The 10,629-nt window shown below is 37.0% G+C and overlaps 1 protein-coding gene across 1 annotated transcript; it reads left to right on the forward strand.

Annotated features, from left to right (window-relative positions):
- Positions 1-7,753: 7,753 nt before the first annotated feature.
- LOC109000463 (protein trichome birefringence-like 31) lies at positions 7,754-9,635 on the forward strand. Its single transcript, XM_018977332.2, has 4 exons — positions 7,754-8,335; positions 8,464-8,635; positions 8,754-8,938; positions 9,043-9,635. Exons 1-4 carry the CDS (start codon positions 7,920-7,922, stop codon positions 9,524-9,526), a joined length of 1,257 nt encoding a protein of 418 aa, XP_018832877.2. The 5' UTR covers positions 7,754-7,919; the 3' UTR covers positions 9,527-9,635.
- Positions 9,636-10,629: the final 994 nt, after the last annotated feature.

Consider the following 10,629-nt stretch of genomic DNA (forward strand, 5'->3'; position numbering starts at 1 on the left):
TGATGGTGGTTTTGTCATTCAGTTGGATAAGTTAGGCTTACCATATTTACGTCATCAAATTTTTTGGCTTATTTACTTTACTAGTTTTTACGTGCTAGAAGTTTACTTAGATTGGACTGTTTTGGTTTACCTAGTTTACGGGTACAAGGTTTTATTGTACGGGTTTGGAATTGTTTGTTTTGTTGGTCTTTTGTTTTACTAGTTTTGGTTTAAAAAATAGGCAAGCTAAGACTGATTTATTTGTTTAGTTTATTGTATAGGTTACTTTATTTAACTGGTTTTGATGCCTGGGATGGTTTTATTGAATATTTGTAAATCCCAAGTGTCCTGCTTCTTACCACGTTATTCCTCTGCCATAAGTAAAGGCAATCAATAAAATTGAGGTACCGTTCTCTTCTAAAATAACAATAATAATATATAAGTTTGATGAAGATTTATTATAAGTTTGGCCACCTTATTATCTGCTTCATGACTAATAACTACACAACATTAATCAACTTGGATACTTGGGATTAAGACAATCAGCCAATCTATATCAAAGCAATCCACCTCAACAAATGCAATATTAAGTATCAACATTTAGATATATCCCATGTGAGAAAATAGTAAAACCGTTAAGATTAACATTTATTAAAGATGTGACATATGTCATGTAACGCCCTGTCCCCGAGGATTCGGAGAGTTAACTCATGTTACCTGATAATCAACTCCAACACTGCTAATATACTTCCGAAAGCTCTAAATCAAACTTAAACACTTCAAAGTTAAAATAATCACATAAACTCATATATCAAATCCTCAATACAGTAACCCCAAAAATATCAACTTCTAAACATGTCACTTAACTCACATTTCAACAATATATTTAACAAAAATCACCAATACTCATCGAGAACTTTCCATACTTAATTCACTATTTTTAAGTCATCTCACCCAATGCATCATAGTCATGATCCTTAGCTGAAAAATCCAAAATCATCTGAAAATATTGTGAGGATAAAGGGGTGAGTTATCAACAACTCAGTAAGCAGAGGACATATACTAATGTGCAAACATGAGCATTTACAGATTTCAGAATGCAAAATAAAACACTTTTTATTTTCAGAATGCAGAGTCAAAATATGTTATCAAAAATATCAGAGCGAAAGTTTCAGAAAATATTCTTATTTAAAATCTTTTGGCATAGCATAACTGACCACCATCATACCAGAACATCACATCACATCACATCAGAGGCCATGTTTAACCCCCATGGTAGGGTTGTGCAAACCCCAGTAGCTAACTGAGCAGAAACAGAATGTGAATCTTCCCCTTATTTATTCTCGGAGCCTCAAGTGTGCAAACAGGAAAGACCACCAGAAAAACCACTTTTTTTTTTCCAAAGTGGATGCACCAGAAACAGAACAGTTGGTACCAACCCAAATACAAGCCACTATTAGCACCCATGGTAGGTCAAATAGATCACCATCCACAAACCACATCCTGATTCAAAATGTCATTCCAAAAATTTTCAGAAATCACATCATATCATAGTACAGAACATCTTCAGAACATAACAAAGTTTTTAGAAATGACATCTTATTCTTTAAAAATCTACACCTCAAATTTGAAGTTTCTTCCTAAACCCATGAAAATCCAAAACTCAAATTTTTTAGTCTGCAGAACCTCAAACCTTGGCTCTGATACCAACCAACTGCAACGCCCTGTCCCCGAGGGTCCTGAGAGTTAACCCATGTTACCTGATAATCAACTTCAACACTTCTAATATACTTCCAAAAGCTCTAAATCAAACGTAAACACTTCAAAGTTAAAATAATCACACAAATTCATATATCAAATCCTCCATACAGTAAACCCAAAAATATCAGCTTCTCTACATGTCACTTAACTCACATTTCAACAATATAATTTACAAAAATCACCAATACTCATCAAGAACTTTCTCTTCTTAATTCACTATTCTTAAGTCATCTCACCCAATGCTTCATAGTCTTAATCCTTAGCTGAAAAATTCAAAATCATCAGAAAATATTGTGAAGATAAATGGGTGAGTTATCAACAACTCAGTGAGTAGAGAACATACACTAGTGTGCAAGCACGTGCATTTACAGATTTTAGAATGCAAAACAAAACACTTTTATTTTCAGAATGCAGAGTCAGAATATGTAATCAAAAATATCAGAGCAAAAATTTCAGAAAATATTCTTATTCAAAGTCTTTTGGCGTAGCATAACTGGCCACCATCATACCAGAACATCACATTACATCAGAGGCCATGTTTAACCCCCATGGTAGGGTTGTGCAAACCCCGGTAGCTAACTGAGCAGAAACAGAATATGAATCTTCCCCTTATTTATTCTCGGAGCCTCAAGTGTGCAAACAAGAAAGACCACCAGAAAAACTACTTTTTTTCCAAAGTGGATGCACCAGGAACAGAATAGTTGGTACCAACCCAAATACAAGCCACTATTAGCACCCATGGTAGGTCAAATAGATCACCATCCACAAACCACATCCCGATTCAGAATGTCATACCAAAAGTTGTCAGAAATCACATTATATCAGAGTACAAAACATCTTCAGAACAGGACAGAATCAAATCACAAAACACAATTTTATGCACAAATTTTCATATTCGCTCTCTTTTGCCCAATTCAGAAGCAAAATGCAAAATAGCTCATGCCTATACGAGTCATGCCAGAAAATACTTTATTCTTAAACAGAATTTCAGGAGTAATGCAGAACAAATAACTGAGGTAGTTCAAATCTCTTTTCATAACAAAAATGCATATTTTCAAAAATTAACCTCAGCCCATTTTATTTTTATGCAAATCTAGCATAGGAATCCCGCTTATCTGGACTTCTTAGTTTTTCAAAATTTCCTCAACAATCCTGAACAAATATAAATCGTTAGCTATAAGAATAATCATGTAATTTCCGTAAGTTTATAATCAATCATGTATTTCGATATTTAAGCATAAACTTCTAAAATAGCCTGTTTTAATTCTTCAAAACTAAAAACCCTCATAATCCCAAAATATATCATCACTTTCTAAAATCATCAATATCCACCATAACTAACGTCAAACTCAAAACACCCATAGTTAAACCCGAAATAGCCAACAAATCTCACAGCATAAACCAATCACACAAACAACTTCATCATCCAATCCAACTGAACCCCTTACTCCTCGGACTCAGTCCAGCACAACCAACTAATTCGCAGTAAATATGAGTTAGTGTAAAAATACATTTACATCTCAAAAGTTTTTTGAAAAAATACTTAGAACGCTATAATATAATTTTCGAAGAATCATAGAGGTGCAAGAGGTGGCGACACAGCAAAGGAACCGTGCAAATGCACTAGGCCCTGGGTCTCGAAAACCTACTTTTGAACAGGGACAAACTAAGACTCAAGATTACTAGGGAATGGCTTAGGGATGTCAATAAAGCTAATGGTGGTGGTGGTTGGTCGTGGGTGGCAGCGTAGAGGGCAGTTGAAGGCCAAAATGTTCAAATCGGAAATGTTGATGTTGGGGCTTCACCAGTGGCGGATTGGAGTTGGGGATGAGTGGTTTAGGTTGCTGGGAGGTCAAGGATGATGTGGTGAAGAGATGGTGGTCGGAGGTGGCGTGACGGAGGCGCTAGAACAAATGGTGGCCGTGGCTTTAAGCCGTGCGTGGAGGTTAACGGTGGCGCGAGAGGGGCTAGAAATCAGAGGGTGAGGTTGCCGGCCGGAGAGGAAGAGAATGGGAGGGGCGATGTCGACCACGGCGGCGCACGACAGTAGTGGTTGGAGGACGACGCACGGTCGGGAGAAGGGAGGGGCTGCGCGCAGGAGAGGAAAGAAGCAGAGGAGAAAATGAGGGGAAAAAGAAAGGGAATGAAAAGAAAAAGAGGAGAAAAATAAGAAGAGGAGAAAAAGAAGAAGGGAAAAAAAAGTAAGGGAAACAAATGAAGTCCAGTCCTCACAACTTGGGTCACAAAATTGATCCAACAAAAATGATTTCAAAGTAGTAAATTTAAATAAAATAACTTAAACGTAGTGACTAGTTAAAATAAAATAATAATAATAAATCGAACAATACAAAATTTTAAAGTCCAATATTAAACTAATTTAAAGTAAATAGCAATTTAAGTGCAAAACGATAATTAATACCAAGAAGCAAATCAAAGTAAATTTCACAACTTAAAAATTATGAAATAAACCAACGAGAAACCCAATAAATTTTAAAACAAGAGAACCAATATTTAAATTAATTAAAATAATCCTTTAGTTAAAATACACTGAAATATGGGGTATCACATGTCAAGATTCTTATGGCCTGATAGCATATGATCCGGTTTTCCAAATGGAAAACCTAAATTCGAAACCCCCCACCCCTTGTATCAAAAAGAAAAGAAAAGATGTGATATCGTATTCTGACAAGTGATAAGGGTAGTGTAACGCCCCGATCCTGAAGGTCCGGAGAGTTAGCTCTTAATACTTAACATCAACTTAAATAACACAACTAGAAAATCTAGAAAATCCCATAAAATATTAATCCATTTAATCAATCCAAAATCTAAGTTCCTCCATGGGGACAATAAAGAAATTCTCAACAACATATATTAGAAATCCTCCAAAAATTCAAAATTATCCTTAACTCATCAAATCAAAATACTCGAAAAGTAAAATCAGCTTACTAACTATGACTCTCAAATAAGCGCTTGTACTCTCAGGCACTTATTCTACTTCGAACATCACACCTTGCTAAAACTTCGTACTCTTGTTCTCCAGCTTAACCATCATAATTATCTGAAAAATATATGGAGATAAGGGGTGAGTTATGAACAACTCAGTAAGCAGAGGACATATACTAGTGTGTAAATATGAGCATTTACAGAGTTCGAAATGCAGAACAAAATTATTTTCTTTTAGAATGCAGAATCAGAATAATGTTTTCAAAATGCAGCGTCAGAACATGTTATAAAAAATTTCAGAGTGAAAGTTCGAAAATATTCATAATCAAAATCCCTTTGGCATAGTATAAACATCACATCACATCTTATTTTATTATATTATAACATATACCATGTTTAACCCAGTGGTAGGGTTGTGTAAACCTCGGTATCTAACTAAGCAGAAATAGAATGTGAATCTTCCAAAGTACTTTGGCATAACATATCTGATTCATCATCATCATCATCATATTAGAGCATCATATCGGAACAGAGGCCATGTTTAACCCCCGTGGTTGGGTTGTGCATTTGCGAATAACCAAGCAGATGCATATAAGAACTGAAATAGATTACCACTATTCTTTCTCGTGGCAGGGCCATATCATTTCGGGACGGAAGCCATGTAAAACCCTCGTGGTAGGGTCTCTAACTAAACAGAGCAGAACAGAATCAGATGCAGAATCGGATAGTCATGCCAAAGGTTTTTCAGATACAAAATTTTATCAAAATAAAGTACTAAACAGAATCAAAACACAACAGAATCATATCACAAAAACATCATTTATGCACAAAATTTCATACTCGCTCTCTTTTTAAAAGTTCAGAAGCAGAATGTCAAAAATAGGCTCATGTTTACACTAGTCATGACAGAAAAAAATTTATTCTTAAACAGAATCTCATGAGTAATGCAGATCAAATAACTGAGGTAGTTCAAATTTTTTTTCAAAATCAAATATGTATATTTTCCAAAAATAAATTCAGCTCATTTTATTTTAATGCAAAATCTAGCATAGGAACGACGCTTACCTGGACTTACTAGCTTTTCAGGAATATCCTCAAAATGCTGAACAATTATTAATTGGCACCTATAACATAATAACGTAATTCTCATAAATTTTCAATTAATCACGTATTTCGATATTTAATCCTAAGCTTCTAAAATAACCTATTTAATTTCTCAAAACCTAAAATTACAAATCATCACTTTCTATAATCGTCAATACTGATTCAATAACTATGACTAAAACATTTAAAAGTTTGATCTATTTATTATTGAAAACAAACTATAAAGTGTAATACTAGATAATATAATCATCCCAAAATATTTTAAAGTAAACATAACTATTTTTAAGTAGACTAAATCATATCTAAAGTGTAGAAACAACATTACTTCAATATTACTCCAATATTGTTTACTCTTAAAAATAAATCTTTACTTAATAACACGTTAAAATACTTAAGTGCTTTTCTGTGATCATAATTAAAAATGTTAAAATAAAATTTCACACTTACTGTAAAAATAATATACTACCATTAGTACAACTTGAAAATCCTATTTATTTTCTGCAAAATTTCTTATACCACCAGCATAAACCACTTAAAAATAGACTTAATAATGTAACCAAAAATTTCAAGAATAAGGAAACGCAAAAATCTATGTTTACGTAGACTATAAAGGAAACGCATTCATGCAGTCTCGGTGCAACTATCGGTGAGGACAGGGGTGCGAGGTACTCACCGCGGAGGGAGGAGCTGCACGCGACACGGCGAAGAAGGTCACAGTGGTGAGGCACTGAGAGAGAGAGAGAGAGATAAGTGAGAGAGGGAAACATGATGCGAGAGTATGGCATGTGGAAGGGGAGAGAGCTCATCGAGGGACAGCGAGAAGGCGTGCGACTGGTAGGGAGCTACGTGCGGTGGTTTCCGTTGTGTAACGTGGCTGAAAAACTGAGGGGCACAAGGAGAGGGCGAGGCTGGCGGAGGAGCTCAATCGAACGACTTGAGCAAGGACTGCTCTGTTTTTTAGACCCGAAATAGAGGAGTTTCGGATCACTTCATAGATGGTTGATCTCGGTGCTCTGGTGGTGGTGCAGTGGTGTACGGCAGAGGAGTTGGACTACCAGTGATGGTCAAGTGGAGGTGATGCATGGCGAGGTGGAGTTGCGATCTGTGGAGATGCAATGCATGCACGGTTGCATCGTTTTTTGTATGGAGGGCAGCGTGAATTCTGGTCGGTGCACGGTGGAGATGGTTTGGTTGATCAGAGGCTTACGAGGGGGTGCACTGGTGGCGGCAGTATGGACGACGGAGGGCTGGCTTACGTGTGGAGACTCTCGGTATGGGAGTGCATGAGACCGAGGGGATGGAGGCTGGGCTTGCGATTCTAAGGTGGAGCTGCGGCTAGTGTTTGGGTAGTTTTTATAGCATGGAATAACATATGCGTCTATAAATATATGTGAGATGAAACCCTAGAGAGACGTGAGTGCGGATGAAAGGTTGTGTTGTGTGTGTGCATGGAGTGGACGAAAGGAAGACTTATGGGTGAAAATGAAATATAGACGGAAGGAAAAAAAAAATTAACGTGTGAAGAAAATAAAATAAAATAAAATGAATTAAAAATAAATAAATAAATAAAATTGAGCTTGATTGGATTCGGGTGTTATAGGTAGGTAGCTAGTCATGTATGAGATCTCATATTACTTGGAATGAAAAGTTATTTTGTATAATGTTCCAATAGGCTCCAATTATATTATTGACTAGTCCGTATAGGTCATGTGGCTTGCTCCTTCCGTTGAGGCATTATAAATGGTATCCGAACTTATTCCAACCAGAAATGTGAGACTTGAGCTGTGTGGAGAAATTGTGTATCAAATCCCACTTGGATCACTAATAAATAATTTGCGGTATAGGCCATGTGGCTCTTATGTTGGATATGAAAGTTTGTGGACAAGGAAATCCCAGACTACGGAATCAAGGTGGATAACAACACAATATGTCGGCAATTACAGCAAGCGGGAAAGGGAAAGCTAGCCAGCTAGCACAGAGGTCAGGAATAGATAAGGGATGGGTGTAGTAGACTAAGGGTTTAGCTGGAGATATGAGGATCGAGGAGCTTTGGAGCCATAAAGGAGAGGCTGCCCAAAGTATATCTATACGCTCTGATCTTCAGCGTAACTGAAACAGAATTTACAGCATTAATGGGGATTATTTCCACCATAAATGAAAAATGGAGGTTCTGCATATTTGCATGCTTCGTAGGCTCCATCATCCTGCTTTACTGTCTGAATCATGACCAGGACGGCGTAAACCTTTCGGCTTCCGGAAACATTGCCATAACCATGACATCGTCCGACGACTCGAATCAACATCCAGCAGCTGACATGCAGTTCTTGCAACGATCGAACATAACAGAAAATGGAACAAACGAAAACGAGAAGGAAGATAGCTGCAATATCTTTGATGGTAAATGGGTTTATGACCCAACGACAAGTCCTCTGTATCATGGATCACATTGTCCATTTCTTAGTGACCAAGTTAGTTGCCAAAGGAATGGCAGGCCAGATTTTGAATACGAAAATTGGAGCTGGGAAGCCAAGAGGTGTCAGATTCCAAGGTAATAAATTAAAAGGATGCCGACTTATATTTATATATATATATATATATATGTTATATATATATATAGAGAGAGAGAGAGAGAGAAAGAGAGATAACGTCCATTTTTTACAAGGCTGGATTTTTCAGGTTTAATGGTACAAACATGTTAGAGAGACTTAAAGGGAAGAGATTGATTATAGTTGGGGACTCCATCAACAGAAATCAATTTGAATCTCTAGTTTGCCTTCTTTACTCTGCTATTCGTTCCCCGCAAGCTGACGTTGATATGAAGGGACGCTCCAAGTTTTTTAGAGCGAAGGTAAGAGAGAACAGTACTTTCATATGCATTTCAGCCGCACCACTGTTGATTTTATTTCGTCATTGAAGTGACTATAAGCCTCACTATATCTAATAGCCAAGGACGACCTTAACAACAGGAGTACAATTGTTCTGTGGAGTTCTATTGGAGCCCTTTTCTTGTGAAATTGAAACGAAAGCAAGAACTTGGTGGCCGAATTCTAAGGCTAGACAAACTTTCTGACTGGGAAAGGAGCTGTCGTGGTGCTAATATTATGCTATTTAACAGTGGTCATTGGTGGCTTCAAGGTGGGAGTTTCAAAAGGTAAGCTTTCTAGGCAATGTTTCGTGTCATTTTGCATGGTGCGTACATAAATTGGGCCCTAGGTATTCGGAATGAAATTTATATCTAATACGAGAGACCTGCAGGTGGGACTTGTTTCTGTATAAGGGAAAGGTGGTGGAGGAGATGGAGATCCAATCCGCATTTGGGAAGGCAATGAAGACCTGGTCTCGTTGGATTGATCGCAACGTAGACAAGACCACTACAAAGGTTTTTTTCCGAAGCTTCTCACCAGCACACCTTGGGAAGGAATGGTGCTACAATCAAACCCAACCAATCAAGGATGAGTCCTATGTAGCAAAAGTTCCCAGTCCGATTGAAGAGATCATTGAGAAAACAATTGGACGCATGAGGACACCGGTGAGGTACTTGAACATCACAAAACTAACTCAGTATCGAAAAGATGCGCATACATCAGTTTACACAATAAGGCAAGGGAAGCTTCTTACGGCAATGCAACGAAGACAACCAGAGTCCTATGCTGATTGCAGCCACTGGTGTTTGCCTGGAGTTCCGGATACATGGAACAGACTGTTGTATGCATCTCTGGTCATGGACATTCTCCAATGACACATTTACTTTTTAACTTCTGTTTCTTTGGTTTACAAAACTTAAATTCAGAATGCTGCCCAATTGAGAATGAGGTTTGGTGAGAATTTAGATCAAGAACTTCGTTCTATTTTTTTATGATAATTAAATTTAATTGTTTTTAAAAACTAGACTTTGGTTTATAAAAAATTAATTATTTAAAAATTATTTTTTAATTTTTTAGAGATGAACTTATCGAATTTTTGTATCCAAGATTTGTTATTTTATCTTTTTCAATAAACCATATGACTTGTCGATTTACTCTTTCATTAGTACTCGAGGGTAAAAAAAAGAAGCATAGTAAACACAGTTATGTGAATTTACACTCGCTAGTTTGCGATAAAAAATCTGTACAAGAAATTCTATTAGCAAAGTAGCTTCCCATTACATATTAATATATATCTGATCATCTACTAGTTTTTTTAAGAACTATTCTTTTGAAAGGGAAAACTAGTGCAATCAAGAATAAAAGTCTAATCAAGAAGAAAAACAGAAATGCTCACTGAACTACAGGGGCTTTAAAAAATGCATGAGCTAGTGCCACAAATGTATGGTGGCAGATGTGAAGATATGAGGGAGAGAGAGGAAGCGAGTAGGATTGCGAGAATGAGGGACCAAAGAAGATGTGAAGCTGTGAGATAGAGATAGAGAGAGAGCCTTGAGAGAGCGAGGCGAGCTGCGAGAGGGAGAGAGTGAGGGAGCTGCAACTACGAGATCGAGGCAGTAAGAGAGCTGAGTGTAGAGTTTTTGAAGGCCGGTAGCCAAATTCAACTAAATGGGTAAAATGGTACCATTTAAAATCAGGTATTTGACAATTCAGTTATCAATTTCGGGTATTGGGCAAGTATCCGACCCGACCCAATCGATATCAGAACCAATTAAAAAATTTCCATTTCAGAACAGTTTGTTTCGGGTTGGTTATTTTGGTTCAGATAGAAAAATTCGGGTGCGGTTGAGTACGTAGTTTAAATGTTCACCCTTACTTAATACATGACCTGACTGTATGATGGAGGACAAGTAATACCTAATATATAATCTATCATGAAGTCAACAATCATTTGCTGTAACTTATGCTCATATTGCCA

Source organism: Juglans regia, chromosome 1 (genome assembly GCF_001411555.2).
Source record: "Juglans regia cultivar Chandler chromosome 1, Walnut 2.0, whole genome shotgun sequence".
Classification (NCBI taxonomy): Eukaryota; Viridiplantae; Streptophyta; class Magnoliopsida; order Fagales; family Juglandaceae; genus Juglans; species Juglans regia.